A 20,216-nucleotide genomic window follows, 5' to 3' on the forward strand; every position below is an offset into this window, starting at 1 on the left:
GCATTCGAGATATGATGATGTATGACGGTTATAAGGCTAAAGACCATACGTCCATACATTCTGTCTTGTCTGATGATGAAGCTACCAAAGTGTGAGTCGCAGGATAACTTGTGTTCACTGCAGTTCTCCATGGAGGCTATTGTCTGATATCTGATATCTTCATCAAAGTTCCTTTTATATCCAAGTCTAACACTCAACGCAGCCGTCTTTTTCCAGCACAAATGTATCAGTCGGACATAAATCAAAACCATTTTTATTTGACAAAGAATTTTTGGATTATAGCTGACACAGTCATAAAGCCATGAGCTAAAAGTAACCTGTGAAGGACTTCCTTCGAATATATTATTGTAAAATGTAATGTGATGAGAACCATTAGGGCAATATTTAATAAGTTCTGTATCTGCTTTGTGTTTCTCATTTCATTAGCCCCCTTCTCTCTTAGTGATTCATACATTTGCTATTTTCTTAAACCGTGCTTTTAACTTCTGGATCGGAAGACAGTAAATACATGAAGCCCAATGCCTCTGCATGTGTTGCTACCATTGATTTCACAATCACAAATAAATGAGAAAATTCTACACACAGCCCCTTTCATATCCCAATGCCATATCTTGTGATGACATTGCATGTCAGTTAGCGAAGCCCACCAGGGCTCGGTGGGTCTCTCCGTCCCGTGCATTAAAGTTTGCATGTCTGCACAGTCATGCTGTCCTCTGGCCAGCGGTACGAGTCCACAGCAAACTCGTCATAGTCAGTGCTGTAGTTGAGGGAGTGCACATAGGCTTCTTTGTCGGATGGCTCCGGGCGAAGTGTCGCCATGTTGTGCTCATAGGCATACTCCATGATCTGTAATGCACAGGGTTGAAGTTGGTTTATTTAAGTTTCACAAGCCCTCATACAGCTTGACTCAAAGAGACACGATAACGAAGGTAAGGTGTGCTGGAACGATCCAGAACGGCACTCTGGGACCTTCAATTAATCTGAGTTTCAAACGTAATGATGTCAAGAGTTTCATGTTTTGTGTGTTGCAGCCTGGAGCTCCTTCCAACAACACGGGCTGAGGTCCACCTGACATACCTGTTCATTCAGATTTAGAATATACATTTTGTCTGCATCCACAAAGACAACAAACTAACTGAGCTCACAATCAATTCGGAAGTTGTTTTGAGGTCATTTGTCCCCGTTGGCTGCACCGCAACACCGGATCGCCCGCAAAATCCCACTTTACCCCCTGCGTGGCGAGGTGCTGGGGCATTTCAGTCGTTGTTGACTACTCCCAAAAAGTAGTTGATTAATCGCAGGAGATATATGTTTTCTTTTCATCCAATAACAACGAACCACGAGCCTGAACTAATGTCTCTGAGAGGCTGTTTACAACCACATTCTGAACAGGAGAAACTGTTTGACTGCAGTAGCAATGCGGCGGGTTTCTTGTGGGGATAAAGGGGAGCCGCTGCTACTGCACCGCACCAAGCTAAACATTTTAGTGTTGAATGAAATCAAATATCCAAGGTGGGTGCGAGTCATAGGCAGGGGGGCATGAGGGCGGGGGTTTTGTCTCAACATTGGAGGAAAGCATATTATGTGGATATTTTGAGCATCCAACACTTCATTCCCCCATTGATTGCATTTACAAGCAAAACAGTTTTCACATTTGGCATTTATCATACAATAATGTGTTTCCAACAAAGGCTCAGTTGGACTTGGATAGCCGTGCTGCCAGCAGCGAACCACAGGTGAACGATAAGTCTACAGTGATGCACAGTGTCGCCTGTAAAGCCCTTTTAAAGTACATCTGCTCTTTATTGTGTGCGCACTGAGCTCTGACCTTGACAGCCAGTTTGAGAGAGACGTCCCTGATGGAGCTGAGAGGAGGATACAGCCTTCCCTCGGCTAGATCCTTCTCTGTCACCAGGTGAGCGAGAGCCTGTTCAAAGGTAAAACACACAGCTCATGTTACTGGAGAAGGACATCATATAAACATCTACTTGTGTTGCAAGAGTGCCATTACTGCAGATATATGGTGTGAAACATTAAGAAATACTACATTAGGCTTAAGTGCTCAAGCAAATGTAATCAGTTTCCTTCATGAACCCAAGCAAAATCACACATGAGGTATTAGTTTTACGGATGAACTCATTATCACTACTCACTAGTTTAGCAATATAATTAGTACAACGTTGTGGTGGCATTACTTGGAGCTCATCTTTGTGTCTGCAATGTTTGTTAAAGCACAACCATTTCAAAGTTACAGTACGATATTGCTTCATTTTCCAACACCAAACCATATATAAAATGGGAACGATTAGCTCCGCCTTGAAGCCACCTACACATTTATGCATCAGTAGTAATAATCCAGTGATACAATAAAAAAGTAAAACACTTACACGGTTTGAGGACTTACTTCTACAATAAACCATTGAAAGCATCCTGCTGCCTACACTGCACTTTTACACAAGTTGCATTTTAATGCAGGACTTAGACCTGTTATGTTATTTTAATCTGGTAGAGCCACTCTTACTCTTAGAATAAAACAAATCAGAAAACCTCCCACTATGACTGCTAATAATGTACCATGAAAGGCTTCAGGCATTCATTACATTTTCACGACTTGTCCTTGGAGTGCCAGATTTTCGGGGACAATGTGAGTTATGTATTATACAAAGTACAAATCCATGCATTAAGTGAACAATAATGTAAAAGTTTGGAAAAGGGTGTGTATATAGTGTACATGTAGGTGCGCTACCTCTGCTGCAGTGAGGAAGACTTCCTCAGTGATATGTCGGATGGCGCAGGCGGTGACAGCCAGGCCCACGCCGGGGAAGATGTAGGCGTTGTTCCCCTGGCCAGGGAAGAACGTCCTGCCGCCAGACAGGGTCACCGGGTCAAACGGGCTGCCACTGGCAAAGATGCCCCGCCCCTACGACACGACGAGGCACAGCGAGGTATTATTACTATCAATATTCATATTGTTACCTCTGCCAAGAAGGTTGTGTTTTCATTTCAGTTTGTTTGTCTGTTGGCCAACAGCATTAAGGTTAAAAAGTACTGGCCCAATTTCCATGAAACTTGTTGTGAGGGTGTTGACCTGACAGATGGTTTTGTTGCACGGAACAAGCCGTCACTGGAAGTTCCCTTCTAGTTGTTATTATTATTAACTTTATTCACTCATTCCTTAGAGATGACCAAGGAAATCATTCATAACCATGTATGGGAATATTATTGTGATGAATAAGTTGTCCTGTGCACCTCTGTGAGTGTGTAACACTGCTCAGCAGTGCATTCTGCTTTGCTGGTCGGATTGCTGAGGGCAAAGATGATTGGGCGCTCATTGAAGGAAGCCATGTCTGTGATGATCTGCTGGGTGAAGGCCCCGGCCATGGCCGCCACACCTGCAACAGAAAGCCGTTAATGTGCGATATCATATATCATTTTCAGTCTTCCAACATTAAACACATCTTCATTTTCCATATGAACCTAAATATTCACTCAATGTTAGGCTACTATCAGTCCAACCCATCAGTGTCATCTATCTGACACCATGCAGTCTGACTGCAGTCTACTCAACGCGTGCTTGTTGCTTTACCAATGATAGCAGTAGGTTTCAGTTCCCGAACCACATCCTCCAGCTTCTTCATCTGTGGGTGCTCATGAGCAAACCTCTCCTTCTCGTGAGTCAGCTGGTCTCGACCCTTTGGATTTGGAGAAGAGGAGGATATTAAAGACAAGAAACCATCTGTGGAGAAACAGTACCAAAAAACAGATTGATACTTGGAGTCATTGGCATTGCTCCCAAAGACTTTACTGCTCAAGGAATGAAGGGTTTCTGGGAAGACAGAGAAAAGTGGAGGTGAAGAGATGGGAAGTGGGATGAAGGAGAGAGCTTTGCTGGTGGAGTGGAAGAAGAGTGAGAAAACTGAAGGGGAAAACTGAAGAGGACAGTGAAGAGGAGGAGGAATGAGGGATGAATCACATGGATATGGTGGACAAAACAGATGTGTAGCAGATGTTAATGTTTTGCAGTGATTCCAAGGACAAACCTGTCATGTAAATTAATAAACCATGAAAAATGTTTATTCTTGATTGTGGAGGAAACTCTGAACTAAGGACAATCCACCTTCAGATGGGTTTAAGCAATTACATCAATTTGTGATGCTGTGTCATTTTTTTCAGGATCTAATTTCCTAACTTCCTACTTAGACTGTTCATTCTGGTCAGATTTCATTGGGTTATTGTTTACGTAATGTACACGTGCAGTATTTTATCGAGAGACCTTGACAATGAGACCCTTGGAATCGACCATCCAGATCTTTTTCAAGCACTCCCCCTTGGCGAGTCCCTCCTTCTCCATGGCCATGGCGATCAGCTCAGCAATCCCCATCGCTGCCTGGGAGCAAGACAAAAGAGAAGAGGAGAGATCATGACTTCTCCATGCCAGCAATAGTCTGAAAACATTTCCCATTGGACCGAAGGCCCATTTTCTGCAGTCCGTTATCCCTGAACTGAAACACCTATTTGCTCATTGATCCCTAATCTTTATGTCTCTACAGAAAAAAAAACAGTAAACACATAAACAAGTATAAGTACAGAAAACATGCCACAAACATCACAAACGTAACTCCAAATCAAGTCGACAATAATTGAGTTTTCACACTGGACACGAACGCCGGCCTCCTGAGTTTGTTATTTTCAGATTTGGAACAACTGTATTATTAGTAGACTGATAACGACAATATGGAATATATCATGATTTATTTGAAGAAACCATGTGCATGAAATCAGACATTCAGCACCCCCATATTGCCCGAATTGAATGATCCTTTGCTTCATAACCACATGAACACATTCCCCATGTGAGACTGGCAGTCGAATCGAGCTCCTTAGATTGAATCGTCGAATAGTGGACTATTCAGGGTCAGTCCTACTGCAGGTTGTTGGCTCTAATGAGCAAACTGCAGATACATATTGCTGTTGTGTAACTCATGTTACTGAGACAGGTTGCTGACGTCACCATACTTTCATTACATCTTGGCATGTCAACCTTTCAATGGTTTTACCTCAAAAATAAAATGAAATTCAACATGCTGCACTTCCCTTGGAGACATATTTACAGTCTGCCTCGCTGCACATACCTCTCCTGCACCTTGGAACACAATGGTATGGTCGCACATCTTGCTCTTGGTGATGCGGAGAGCGGCCAGGAGTCCGGCTACTGCCACTGCAGCCGTACCTATGGATTAAATATACTTTTTTGTTTAATATACTCCGGCTGATATTCTTCACAGGATGAGTGACATTCATGTTACTGCTGTACCTTCAAGAGTGATAGAGGAAACTAAATAGTTCAAATGAGGAATCAAACAAGCTAATGCTTTATGGCAGATAATGAGCATAAAAACACAAGAAAACTTATAGTTTGCTGTAATTTATGACATTTACATTAACTTAATTAGATTATGGGGAAATTATTCATTCATAACAACTGTGGAGTTAGGCAAGAGCAATAAATGCTCTGCTAAATCATTACTGCACGAGCACATGACAAACAAATATTATTCATATTTTACTCACATTTGTGTGTGTGTGTGTGTGTGTGTTTGTCGTCGAGTTACCTTGGATGTCATCGTTGAATGTGCAGTACTTGTTGCGGTACTTGCTCAGCAGCCGGAAAGCATTAACATTAGCAAAGTCCTCAAATTGAATCAGACAGTCCATTCCATACCTGAAGAGAAAGAGGAATAAAGGAGATTACATTACATATTCATTTCATTAATAGGCTTTTGCACACACTCAAACACACAACACATAAAGAGAGAGCTGTCTCCACCTTCAGAGACTTTGTTTCAGTCCTGAGGGGGGCGCTCTCCCACCACACTACCCCACAGGGGCATGAAGAGGGGTGATGTTGGCTTTTTAGTGCACAAAGTTATAACAATGGATTCAATTCAGTATTCTGACTATGCACAGTTATATTAATGCATTTCAATGAATAGAGAGGAATACTCTTCTGTTAGTCATGTAAAGTGAAAATTAAAGCCACAGAAATGTATACACTGTTTTGTATCGTCGCTGTTAGACAAGCTGACACCTGTTTTTCCCCGACTTCACAAAGAGATGAGGTCAAACCTCCACAAAGGGGTAGAATCACAAACACACCCGTTGGAGGGAAAAGAACACAGAGCCCACCCAGTCTCCCTGCAAAGCAGCCGTGTTCAATTTTACAAGATGCTGCTCAGACATACAGTCAATACAGGAGCGCCTACAAAAAACATCATAAAACAAAAATAAGCCCTAAGGCCGGCGTTATGAGTCTGTAAATTAGATTTAGCAGCGACGAAGAGGAATCCCGAATTCCCATGCCTTTCAACAGATGGAGCTTTTGTTCAGGGAATTTCACTGGATGCTTTGCAGAGCGACTGCTGCTCCCCAAGATGAAAGACAGGCTTTCAGCTGGAGGGAAGCAAAGGCACCCGGTGACGGTGTGCAGGATAACGTTATGTGTGAGGAGCTCATGGCAGATAGATATTGGACTCAATTACTATATTTAATACTGTATATTAATGAAGATTTGATGACAGATTTTAAACATGTTTTAATATCCATTAGTACGGACTAAACCTTTACCGCCTGAAATGATAAATGCCGATAACAGATTTGATCAGCTCAAGCTACCTAGCGAACAAAGCTTTTTAGTTGAGAAAAGGCTTTTGTGTTAACTTCCTTTAATCCCAAAAAGATCCAATATAATGACCGGAAACTCAATGCTTTGGAAACAATGCTAGGCTACTTCAGTGCGCTAGTTAGCCGGACATGTTAATGTTTGAAGTTCACGCTAGAGCAGATGGAGATGGTTATATAGTTTGGTAAAGGCTCAAAGCTCTTGCAGTACTATAAATGGCTCTTAATACAGCTTTCCTCTTGACACACAAAAGCTTGACAGAACTGCTTTGCCTTACGGTTGCTGAGCTGTGATTGGACATTCCCTGTTTGGGAAAGGAGTTTTGCAAATGGTCAGTTGAAGGGATCCGCTCACCAAAGTGAGGTTGCATTAAACGTAGGATTAAAAAAAAGACTTATTAAGAGACAGAACGGCTGAGAAAGTTTTGCAAGTAGTTGGGATAGCGAATGCCATTTGAGTGGCTGTTTGAAAGCATAGTTTTGCAGTACGCCTATAACTTTATTACATCTATTTCTCAGCTAGAGACAATGGGAGGAAAGGGTGAGGTTGTCTGAAACCTGTATTAAAAACACCAGAGATCATGTCTCAGTGAGTGGCAGAGGAAATTGGGGACAGGCCAAGCCTTTTTATCCCAGTTAAGAAACGGTTTTCCTCTCTTTTCTCCATTCGGCCTTTTACCTTTCTTTCTTTTCATGAAACCCCACCTCAGAAGGAAAAGGAGGATATTGTTAAATTCACGAAAGCTGTTTCCCACTTGTTACAGTGGCTGCTAAACTGCTTAAACTTTCAGGAAGACGAGGATGAAGCAGGGCAAGAAAGAAATGCAGGATGACAAGCGACCTGAGTTCAACTGCAATAAAAGTTAATGTCCTGACGAGAGAGCGCCATCACCGGGTCACTGAGTATCCTCACTGCCACACTGCAAGACACCGATTCTGATAGCGAGACGGACAGCCTGGCTGACTTACTGCCAACACGGCAGTAGTGACGAGGAGAGAAATGTGTTTCCTATCAAGCAGAGAGCAGCACTAAAGCACAGAGAGACTGTGAGAGGAGGAGGAATAATGAGGCCAAGAAGGGAGCTGTAAACTTTTTCATTGTGTTGGGGCTTTTGGAGACGGAGACAGGCGCCCTCTGGTATGGTTTGGTGCAACTCGCCGCTGGAGAGGTCACACCAGTTCACGCAGAACTAACCTGCCTAAGCAGAAAGCCCAAAGAGATGGATGCAGGAGCGTAGCTCTCTGCCGAAGTTGATACTCATGCTGCGACTATTCACAGTAAAGACGAAGAGGATTAGACTTTAAGTTGACATATTAGAGTGAAAAACAATGTCACACATTGAATTCTATGTTCTATTTTGAAATGTCAGCCCAGAAAGTTCAGAGAGTCCTGACAAAGACCTGAGAACAACTGAGCTGTGAACACATATTTATGGGCATCCGCTGACCATAAACTACAGAGTGACTATCTGTGGTTGTGGCGCTGCGGAAAGAAAGGAACATCTACCCAATGCAGAAAGCTCTTTGGTCAACGGCCTCGGCCATAAAGATAGTCTGTGTGTGTGTGTGTGTGTGTGTGTGTGTGTGTGTGTGTGTGTGTGTGTGTGTGTGTGTGTGTGTGTGTGTGTGTGTGTGTGTGTGCTCTGCCAAGAACCAAACTCCTCTTTGGCCATTTGTGTTCGTCGTCCCTATTGTGTCGAAAGTCTGTCCTTGACGATGCTCCGAATTATTGTAGCTGGGTAACAACACAGGAAAACTGGAAATAAATGTGGTAAAGGTGCTCAAAGTGCCATGAAAGTTATTGTCTCATTAATTACACTGCACAGTTACAATTCATACATGAACATTACTTCAGGGAATTACACTGTAAAATATAGATATGGATATGAATTTAGATATGAATTACTTATCATTATGGTGTGCATGATTCTGTTTAGCTTTGAACCTAAACATTAGGCCCCATGGAAGAGAGATGTACTGTTAAAGCCATAACATACATACGAGTATGTCTTTAAGATGATAAAATACTGGGAAACAGTTATCTAGTTTTGGGGTCAAATGGATCCATCTGATGTTCAGAACTATATGTTAGGAAAGAGAATTTAAATCCTGTCATATCATCAGTTATAAATAATAATTGATCTCAATTCATACTTTCACTTATAAACAAACTATAGTGAATGTGATTGGCCATAATCAGTATTAAGAGCTTATCACTCACAAATGAGTATTCAGAGTGTGATTTATTTCTAGGTCACTCCTAAAAGCAATTTCGTTAACCCTTATTTCATGCGGTTTATTTTATTATTCATTTTATTGTTACTATTTATATTCGTTTTGTATTTAAATGTATGAAATAGCATTACATTTGGTAATGAGTAACTTTGAATTCAAAACAAAAGTTCAGGACTTGTCAGCTGCCAAAGCAGTGCCTTTGCTCCACCTCTCATGGCTGTTATAAAGAAACATAAATAAAGAGATGGTGTGTCCCTGCAGATGAGATCTGGCAGTGAGATCACTTTCCGTCTCTTTGTCTGGTGCTTTGTCAACAGCAGTGTCTGTTCAGTGACTTCTGAGACCAAAAAGGGCCTGCTGGGAAAGCACTCATATCCGCCACGACGATGAGAAAACAGAAGCAAGAAAAACTCTTCCAACACCTGCAACACTAAACCCCGATCACTGGCTTCCCCTCCAGCTGTAGGTTTCTTCATGACAAGTGATCATAATCAATATTAACAGTGGATCACATGACTACCTGCATGTGAAACGGGTTGTTCTTAGTGGAGCTACACGAATGATGGATGAATGGATGTCATTATATTACTGTTGGAAATTGATCTGCACTAGCTTACGGGAACACGCGGCATATTTTGTTTTATCAGGAATAAAAAGATTATTGGATTTTGATAACAATATAAATAGAATACAAAATATGATTTTTTTTTTTGGATATGCATAGATTGTTTAATAGGTGCACAGTATAACCTGGGATGTGATCTAAAAGCGATCAAAAGCCTTAATCATCACAAAGTCCCATCAGCTTCATCCGGACCTTGTGGGTATGACACGATCACATTTTTCATCACACTTGCCTGGTAACCAATCCCACACCTGTCAATCAGATATTTCGATGGAAATATTGCCTAATCCTGATTTGTGCTCCGAAGTAAATTAGATCACCTTCTTCCAACTAAGCCCCGCCCACTTAAAATCAGTGAATTGAGCACATGTCAAATCCTCACCTGTGAAATCGTTCAGACTCACATTCACCATTCATTTGCATAAACTATATGAAGGCAGGTGTTTTGACTTATTTGATATTCCCGCAGGAGACATCTGGAAAGAGAAAAGCACCCAGACGAGCAGACAAGACACTGCAGACGAGATGTTAAGCCTCTCTCGCCGCTGGGCCGCTTAAGCTATCTGCGAAATGCTAGCAGAACCACACAGAGCTCCTTTGTGCTTGAAACCTTTATACTGCTGAGATTTATGATGTCCCATACGGGTCACAGCATGATAGAGAAATACCTGGTCTCATTGTTTCCTGGAGGAATACTTTCACTGTGTCTTAATACCAGTCCACTGTATTGAGAATAACTGCTTGTGACATTAATATTATTGTTTGACAGCATGAAAAAGAGCGTGAGACACGAGACACGCTCCCACATGGAGAATCACTCTTTGAATCACTTTGGCGTCAAGTCTGGGCCGATGTTGGACAGGGGAGTCAACGAGTGACCCGGCTCCTTCAAGAAACACGATCCGGCTCCACCTGAGACTTGATGAAATCTGAATCCACCGGCTAATAGGAAGTAGGTGGATGTCGTATGAACTGGTGGGCGGGGAGGGAGAAGTGATTCTTAGTCGGAGCACTGCAGAAGAAGGTCACACACAAGGGTGCTCTGTCCAAACACAGCTGTCGAACTTGTGTGCATACATGTGTACACACACACACACACATGCACACACACACACACACACACACACACACACACGCACACACACACGCACACACCCTACAGGGCTTCATGGCTGAACCTTAATAAATCCCCGGCCCCCTCATGCGCTCCTGAGAGCCAGCATCTCTCAGCACACGTTATTTCTCAAATCCCGAGCCGTCGTAGAAGACAAAGGCACATTCTCCATTCTTTCTCCTCTCCTGCTCCTTTCATCCATCCATCGGCCTTTTCTCTGTGCTCTATCTTCTCTTGGTGCCAAGAGTTTAAAATAGTTGAGGCCGTTCATGTAGTTATTGCTTGCACGTATGGAGAGTGTTGTGTCAAACACCGTACAATCATTTCTGACATTAAAATATACTTTTCATTTTATCAACCTGAGGGCCAAAATACTTGTACTTTTGTTTTTTCATTGAATAGCTTGGGAATTATGTTTATGGGCTTTCTCGCCAAGAGTTAGATGATAAGTAAACATAGAGCTGGTTAGCTTAGCTTAGCACCAACACTGGAAACTTGGCTCCCTCCAAAGAGAACAAAAAACCCCGACCAGCACCTCTAGAGCTAAATAACTCAATTATTAACATGTTAGATAATCTGTTTGTAAAACAATAACGGCTTAATGCCGTGTGACTAAAAGCGCTTTTCAACTCCAGCACATCCCTCCAGTTTCATCTCGTCAGCTTCATGCAGCGGGATTCTCAAAGAGAAATTTGCACAGACCAGCAAAAATACAACAGGGATTAAGGGGGGATGAAAAAGGTTTGTGTTTCCCTGACAGAAAATACTGAGTTCAAAGTTTTGAAACCTTTACTGAGCCTTGTGTGCAGTGGCAATGAGATTAAGGGATCATTCCTTTTTGCCTGAAGACAAGAGCAGGAGACAACACCTGCTAATTATTCAACAGGAGCAGTCACTGGAGAAGCCTTGACTCAAACACTGAAACAAACAGTTGCATCATTCCCCTTTAAATGTGGAATTTTCTTTTAAACGGCGGCTTTAAAAAATAAACAAAAAATCCCTCCTTACTCCCGCTGTTTATTGATGATGAGTCAATCTGAACTATTTCAGTTCACATTCAGTTTCTTAGAAAAACAAAATAGGAATAATATTTAAAAGACTGCAGAGCTGTAATCATTCATTCAATCTCTGAGCCCATAATTACTCATTTTCCGCCAATCTGGCCCCTTTGGGGAAAAAGCTCCGCTGTTCCCTGTAGTTGAGAAGCCACCCGGTTATTAGAGTCATGGCTTCCTGTTGCCAGCTGGAGTGGGCCCAGGCTTCTCCTACTGGACTCTTGTGTGTTCCTATGTGTGTGTGTGTGTGTGTGTGTGTGTGTGTGTTACGGCTTCATGGCGCACAGGGACACAGAGATACGCAGACGTGTCGGCATGCATGAAAGCCAAAAGTATACAAAAGTTTCATTGAGTGGAGGACTGCAAGAAGCACATCAGCATGACTGCACCTCATTTCAGTTCAGAGAAGGAGGGAAAAAGATACGATCGGTGTACGAGGAACATTAAACACTTCATTCTCCCCGTGTACCTCTAAGTCAGGCAAGCCAAAGCTGACCCATCACTGTGAACCACCGCTGAATCGAACATGACACGACACCGCAAGTGTGAGTTATGCATCCTCTGTGCTTGGGGAAGATATGGTGAGGTGTGTTTCCTGGACGTCCACCACTGGAATCAACACACAGATTCCTGTAAGCTTCGCTGTTCAATCACTTTGCATTCGGAATAATCATGCATTTCACTTCTAAATACTGTATGCTGTTCACAGTAGGGCTGTCAACGAATATTCAAAATTCGAATATATATTCGAATAGTTGTTAAAAACAGAATTTCGAATGTGAAAATTAATATTTGAATGTAAAAAAAAGTATTTTGGAGGATAATTATCGTGAATCTGGCAACCCCCGCCGTGGCTGCGACGAAGTGTCCTCTTTTTCACAAACTCAAATCTGGTCACCCTAGTTGACCTGCGTGGAAGATGGCGGAAAGTGCAGAACCCAGCTTGACCACAGCAGAAAAAGTGATATTAACCCCGAAAAATCTAAAGAGTGATGTCTGGAAACATTTCGGATTTTGGTCAGTTGATGGGAAACTTGTTGAGCCTACAACTAAAGTAGTGTGTAAGCTATGTAAGCTAGAGTTAGCTTACCATTCAACGACAAGCAACTTGAGGCTACATCTCCAGAAGAGAATATGGCATAAAATGTGGAACTTCAGAGAAACAGCCACGTCTGGATACGTATTTTGCGCCGTCCGCCACAAGTTCATTTACTTATTTTTGTGTAGGTAATATGTTGTTAAATATGTTTAAACTTAAATAAATTACCTATACAAGTAGTTATGTCTCGTTGTATTAATTTGCCCTGTTATTGACGTGCATAATGCGCAACCAGAAAGTCGAATATGTTCGAATATATGTGTTTTTTTAAAGGGAATATTCAAACGTCATTTTTGAGCAATTTTGACAGCCCTAGTTCACAGCAACCAGAGAAGTTCTCCTATCACCACTGAAAGAGTCCAATTTGGCTGAATTTCCGTGGACTAACGAGCAAGATAGACAGATCATTGTGAGCAGGTTCAAAATACATATTATATCAGTGATCAGCTCAACCGGTTTCTGAACAGTTGGGTTAGCTGTGCTGTCATAATTCTGTCGGGAGATGATCACGCCACTGAAATCCGTAGCATTAATGGTAACCAAGTCACTCTGATCACTTTTCAATAAGCTGAAGTTGCCATTCAGCCAGCGGGCAGAGGTTTGATTGGCACTGCTGAGCAACCAAAATGTAGTTCAAAGAAGGCAAAAACAAATCATCTGCGACTGAAGTTCCAGACCGTTGAGTCCCACGAGGTCTGGCTCCAGCACACTGCATGCACCGACGATGCTGAACCGCTGCACATATTTCTTTTAACGGCACCATGTGCTGTTTGTGTTAAAAGCGACAATAGTAGACTGCATATGATCCTACCTGTCTGACACAGCCGTCATAAACTCATCCAGCAGGTCATCGTAGGCCTGGCCTCGCACTCTCTTGTGTCTCAGCCCAATGTAGAGAGGGTCCCTTAGCAGCGCCTGCACAAACACAAGGAGTCAGAGGACAGAGGGAAGGTGAGAGCAGAGAACGTGAAAACTAATAGGAAGTTTCATCACCACTTCATATTTTGGTCTTTAAAACCTCTTTAACCCCAGTTGAGCCCCAACTGTTTTTTTGGCTGGAAAAAAATGCAACGTGGTTGATATCTTGCTGAGGCTTTGTCTGAGAAGGGATTTGACGGTATTGGCGGATTCTGTAGGTCGTAAAGTTTCCAGAAAGATTTGCTAATCATGTGTGGCATAAAGCGAGGATATGAAAATGTATATTTCCATAACTTGGGGAGCTCTCTCAAGTCACTTTTGAGTCCATATTCATGGTTTATGTTAATATGTATGGTTGAATTGTGTTATACACATGTACAATGCTCTTGTAAGGCCAGGCTGTGCAGTTTATTTTGCTATGTAACATCAGTGGTTTTGGTATCGATTCATGTAAATCGAGAACATGGAGTGAGGAAGAGCTCCTGATGAAGAATTCAGCCCCGCTGCTGTTGAAGCTGCTCAAGTTAACTGTGCCAGTTAGTAACTCCACGTATGTACAAGAGGAATTGTTTCAAAAGAGTACTCAGCCGATTTAGCATTGCATAACAAACCGACCGAACCAGAGATACTGCCTCTTTTGTTTCATGCATTATTCTTCCTCGTCGAAAACCTACCTTACCCACAATGCAACTCAGCAGCTTACTTTGGTGAGTGATTTGGGTGTGTTTTGCAAGTAGCTGCTAGCCTCAAACAGAGATGAGGAGGCCACTAAGATCACTTCTTTCAAACTCAACACCCCAAGATGTATTTATATTTTCAAACTTTGAAAAATGCTTTGGGGGTATTACTGCATCTGAAGAAAGGTAGAAGTTTGTCTGTGCAACCTTGAAATATGCTTTGATGTGTAAAATCCATGCAGTTACCCTTTAAACCCTTGACTCCGAAGTCTGTAATGTGATGCAATTAAATCTATTATAAACAGTAGGCCTACACTCATTTATCAAACTGTGAGTATTTAGACATTTTGATTTCATTGGTGCGTTAAAGAAAGTTCCCATTTCCACTACAGTGAGTACCAAAGTGCATCGTTCTCTTCAGCAAAGTAACTACAAAATTATAAGGAAATTAAAGACCTGTAAAAAAAAAAGCTTTACCATCGTGTGGGACTTGACTGTGCTCCAGCTATAAGGGAACACATTTCCATAAAGTTTGGGGGGCTTTTAATAGACTAATAAAAACCTAAGTACCTGAAGTGAAAATGTCCACTCATTCCCAAGTGTGTGCCAAGTCCCAAACACAGAGGATCCTACACTTCCCAGAATGCAAATTCATACTGTCTTGTAAATGCCCACCTGTCTTTTGGACATGATGGCCAAAGCTTGTAACACTTTGTGTTAAACATGTTCAATGTCTCAAGTCCAAATAACCCTGATGATGTAATTTGTATTTCTTCCGATGAACAAAAGCACCTTCCAGAGCCAAAGAAGCTTTTTTACCAGTACAAACTGCTCCGAGATTTCTGTGCAGTCTTGACATTTGACCATGTTCACCATTTTAGTTCAGTGTGTCAGCATGAAAACATTATACATGAGCACAAAACACAAATCACAGCGGAGGCTGATGGGAATGTCGTTCATTTTTAAGGTATAAAGAGGTGAAAATATTCTAAATATAGCAAATATTTAAACGTAAGTGTCATTAACATGCTTTGATGCTGCTCCCATCCACACCAGTACATTGCTTTGCTCCTGAGCTGGTACTCCTGTTGGTTTTTCCGATCTAGGGGTGTGTCCACTTTCATCTAATGTAGGTAATACACTGACTATGCATGAGAACCTCATGCAACCACTATAAATCATTGAAATTATTGTAAACTATTTTACTGGATAAATACAAACTTTAACTTCATGGTAGAGGATAAGTCAGAAGATTGCTTAGTAGGTTTCATCCTCTGAATATGAATATCTGTACTACATTTCATGGCAATTCATCTAATAGCTATTTCAGCCTGAATCAAAGTGGTGCGATCGTGAGAGCCATGATGCTGAAATTAATATATAGCCTCATTCAGAAATTAATTTGGTGAGGAAGTGTGGTGTAGTTGAACATTTCAGCTATGCTATGCTTTAGATTTTTGGATTACGTAAACATTATAAATTTTGTATCATGACCCGGTCATAATTGTACTGGCTGTTGTTGCTGGAGAAGGATGAACTCAAATGAAGTGTGTACATACAGTATGTGATGTAGGAGCCTAGTATAGAGTGAACTCTGACCTTTGCACCTGAAAGGGATACAGCAGGGAAGGGGGAAAAAAGAGACCAACACAGAGAACGAAAGAGAGAGTGAGACTGTGATGAATTAAGTGGAAGTAAATGTCACCTAGCAGTGGTGATGGATTGCCTAACAGACTTTGCTTTGCGGTATCGGCACATAGTCCATCAGGTCTTTGACATGCTGCTGCACCTGCCTGATACAACATGGCTGTGTCTCAACATACAAAGAGCTGTAGATTTCTACCGAGACAGACTTTGGAGGAAAGACTCATAGCCTAAATCTGCCTCACTCCATAAACTTTGACTTCCGGGGAATTTCGTCCCCAAGGGCCGGGGAACTGATCCAGAGCGTTGGCGAGCCTCAATGGGACAGGCGACCTTTACTTCTGGAGATGGATAATTAGAGGGTGCCACTAAGATGAGCACGACAGCCGCCTTTCCATGGCAGGGTCAAGAGTTGCCACGTCCAAGAACAGCTCAAAAGGATTATATAAAGGCACGTTTATATAAAGGCACGATTTATTTGAAGTCGACAACTCATTTCCTGGCAGGCTTTTAATTGACTGTCCTAGGCCAGAGTTGGCCAAGTTCAACAGTAACTAAAACAAGCAAAACATTTTCATGTGATCCCACTGAGAGGAGGATTGATATCAGAGGGTGCTTTAGGTAGTAATTTAACAAGATGATGCAAGAGCATGCAAGGAGAGACATAGCAATGACCATCTTCTATTGAGTGATCTTGAGTATTTGTTTCATTGTTCGGTCCGTTTCCACGCTGTGACAGAGTAAGCTGCGTGGTAAGTGAATTGGATAGTTCTGAGTGGGTTTCAAAAGTGGGCTGACCTCGTTGACACTGCGCTGAACATTCGTCTTCTTTCTGTCCCAGATTCCCTATCGTTGATTGGCTCAGCTGTCCTTTGTGTCGTACAGACTCTTCTCTCTCGGACAGGGATTAGTCCTTGTGCATTCAGTTCATGCCTGCGAGAGACACACTCAGCTCCACTTCCACTGTTGCAAACTGTTTCACAACTGATGACTGCTGCACTTTTAATGAGGGAGTTTAAGTAGTTCGACATGCAACTATCAGCGTTTGAACTGTGACTGCAGCATCTATGATAAGTTGGTTTTAACGAAGCAGTGGAACGAGACCAGGGATGAAGAATAGCCCGGACAGAGGTAGAGACTGAGGTAAAAGAAACCCGGCATTGGACACGTGGAAGCACAAACAGTCTATTGTCCTAGATGACATCACTGACTCTCATTACAGCGTGAGCGTGAGCGTGCGCGCATGTGTGTGTGTGTGTGTGTGTGTGTGTGTGTTGAGGTTACTCCAGGTGACATCAAGCACTGATGGATAGAGTTCAGGGAGTTAACAGGAGGATGTAGTGCAAACTGGACTTCTTCTTGTGTTGAATGTAAGACGGAGATAGGAGCTGTCCATGTAGTGAGAGCTTATTGCTGGTTCTCTCATGAGATTACACAGCTACCACATTCCTTTGCAGAAAGAATAACAATTACACAGTGGCTCACTTTCTAAAAGCCTAAAACAGACATTTGAAAGGCTCCAAGCCTCATCATGAGCTGATAAAATATTTAAAGGATATAGTTCTACTTGTTGTTGTATTTGCTAAATCATTTTCTTGCCAAGAGTTAGATGAGGAGTTGGGAGTTTGTATTCCAAAACATTATTTGTCTTCAAGTCTTGGTCATGTACTCAACTGCTTGGATGTCTGCCCGCTTGCCTTCTCTCTCTCTACCCCCATATCCACTCAAGGACAAATATAATCCCTTAATAACAGTAATTTTAATAATTAGCTGGAGCTACCACTACCTCATAGCCTCCCACCTCCATCTGCTCCGATCATGCCTTCAGTCACGGCAGATTGAGGCAGGGTACCGAGGGAAGGACTACACATATGACACACACACACACACACACACACACACACACACACACACACACACACACACACACACACACACACACACACACACACACACACACACACAAACACTCACACACAGCCTATTTATCCCATTACAACTCATTGAGCCTGTCATCTCTTTAGAATAAGAGAACAGTGGAAAAGTTGGCCAGGCAGACTACAGTAAAGTCTCTTGTATAGGTATTTCTTTTAAAGTTGCATATTCAACAATACAATGTGTGTGTATGTGTGAGACAATGTTTGTCTCTGTGCATATACAGTATACTTTCTGTTAGGTGCTGACGGATCACTGGTAATGCCCTAGTTAATGGTCTCAAATCCCCGCAAAAGAAGAGATTTAAGATTAAATGTGTACTAAAAAAGTACAACAAAATGTATTTGCCCTCAAACAACTCCAAACCCAAGGTCACAGCTTGTGTACTTAACAAATGTATAAATGAAAAGCATGATATGATGATATAGCAGGAATAGGTATTTACTTATTACTATCAGCTAGCCTGACGTTAGCCCTGGGCGACCGCACACAGCGGCACTGTAGAAATCCATTTCACACAACCTCCAACCTTAAACAAAACCAGGTGATGCCGAATAGGCTTAACAGCAGCAAGACCACGTGGAGCAGCTTTTTAGTTTAGTTTTTTACAATTTTGGAGTTGCATTTCTTCTTTTTTGAAATAGGAGCTAACTGCCTCACACACCTTGAGCTTCTAACAAGCTTTAGGCGTATACTCGATTCGTTACTGAAAAAAGTAATTACCAATCAGCAATTGTTACTGCCCAAAACTAAACATAGCGTAGAGCTGGAGCCGGGTAAAATCTTTTCTTGACAAACAACACTTTATCTACCCACCCAGTATCCACAGCTATTTTGCGAGTTGCACAATACTCAGCAGTGATATAAAAAATAGTTACAATGTGTTCATTAGTGAGCTTATTGAGGTGTTAGGAAACGTAATTTTGAGTTGTGCACCGAACCAAGCGGGCTGTTCCCACGAGGCCATTAGCTGCACGGCTCAAGCTAAACACTTAACACAGGCACAAGAGTGGTATTACTCAATCAGTGGAAGCTGAACTATTCCTATAAATTCTCTCCCGACAGTATTTTAAAATGTTATGGTTGAAGTCCAGCAGCGCTCCCTCAACTGCAACAGACTCACACACATATCTGCTGCCAAAATAGGAAGAAGAGACACAAAACAAGGGTTTCTCCCCATTTTGGCAGCAGATATAAGGCCGATTGAGGCAATTGGAACAAATCAAACTATGAGACAGATTTTTTTTAAAGCTGTGCTGTGTTGCCCATAAATGTCTAAAACCGCTGCCGGGCACCCAAGAATCTAATCTGCAGATGATATTATCACGCTTACCCAGAATCGTTCAAACGGAGTAGGCTCAATGTGGAAACTTAGAACGCACAGATATGCTAGTGGAGGTCAAAATGTAGAGCTACATACTGTACTGTAGGTCTATGAAGACATGGTGGAATGACAGAGGATTTTGCTCTCTTAATCCAGCTCCAATGGCATTAAAACGGCCAATGTATATTATATTATATATGAAGACTGCAGTGTTTCTGTTGTTATAATGCAAGGGATTTAGTCTTAGTTTAGATTAGTCTCTTTCCAGTCTAACCAATCTTGCATATACGTTCTGCCAATTACATGTAATTGTATTTACAAAGCCATTCGTCCCCAGCAACATCCCTCATTCTTAATCCACTTGGGACATTTGCTTGGAGGGAAACAGAACTCCGGGGACTGAGTCATGTGAAGACAGTCTTGGAAGACGCGGGACAGCTACTGACAGGCTGAGCTCAGCTGTGTCAAGCACACATGCATCTGAGGCTGCCACGCCTTTGGCCGAGAGTTGTGTATATTTAGATGTGCACACAGACTATTCTTAGTCTGTTTAAGGCTGCAGATGCACGTGCTGCCCTGCCCAGAGCTCGAATCATCTTTTAAGAGATGTTGCCGGAGAGAAAAGGGACTCTAGGTGGGTAACTCTGGCTCTCTAGGCTCACAGGCTGGCAGAGGGGAGAGGTGTTTTACCATCTGGCATCCATCAATGGAGCTGCTTACCTCACTTATATTAAGGGTGTTTCCGGGTTGTTAAGTGTGAGATTAGTTTTATTTTTCTTGGCAGATTTCTGAGGCAAGGCCTACCTGGCTACGAAGGATAAGGAACATTTCCCTCCTGGCATCAACCATCATGTACTCATGGATTGTTAATGTGTTGTAGTAATATTTTTAGTTGAAGGGTCGGCAGCAGTA

The 20,216-nt window shown here is 42.2% G+C and overlaps 1 protein-coding gene across 1 annotated transcript in view; it reads right to left on the reverse strand.

Annotated features, from left to right (window-relative positions):
* Window positions 1-243: 243 nt before the first annotated feature.
* The window catches only part of me1 (malic enzyme 1, NADP(+)-dependent, cytosolic), a 72,442-nt gene continuing 52,469 nt past the window's right edge, over window positions 244-20,216 (reverse strand). The window contains exons 6-14 of the mRNA XM_079227107.1: window positions 13,618-13,721; window positions 5,613-5,722; window positions 5,133-5,230; window positions 4,274-4,387; window positions 3,587-3,692; window positions 3,250-3,392; window positions 2,747-2,920; window positions 1,829-1,927; window positions 244-846 (exon numbers count right to left, since the gene is read on the reverse strand). Coding sequence (XP_079083233.1) covers window positions 679-846; window positions 1,829-1,927; window positions 2,747-2,920; window positions 3,250-3,392; window positions 3,587-3,692; window positions 4,274-4,387; window positions 5,133-5,230; window positions 5,613-5,722; window positions 13,618-13,721 — 1,116 coding nt within the window. The 3' untranslated portion in view covers window positions 244-678. The remainder of the gene's footprint in view (window positions 847-1,828; window positions 1,928-2,746; window positions 2,921-3,249; window positions 3,393-3,586; window positions 3,693-4,273; window positions 4,388-5,132; window positions 5,231-5,612; window positions 5,723-13,617; window positions 13,722-20,216) is intronic.

The sequence above is a fragment of the Taurulus bubalis genome (genome assembly GCF_910589615.1).
Source record: "Taurulus bubalis genome assembly, chromosome: 12".
Lineage (NCBI taxonomy): Eukaryota > Metazoa > Chordata > Actinopteri > Perciformes > Cottidae > Taurulus > Taurulus bubalis.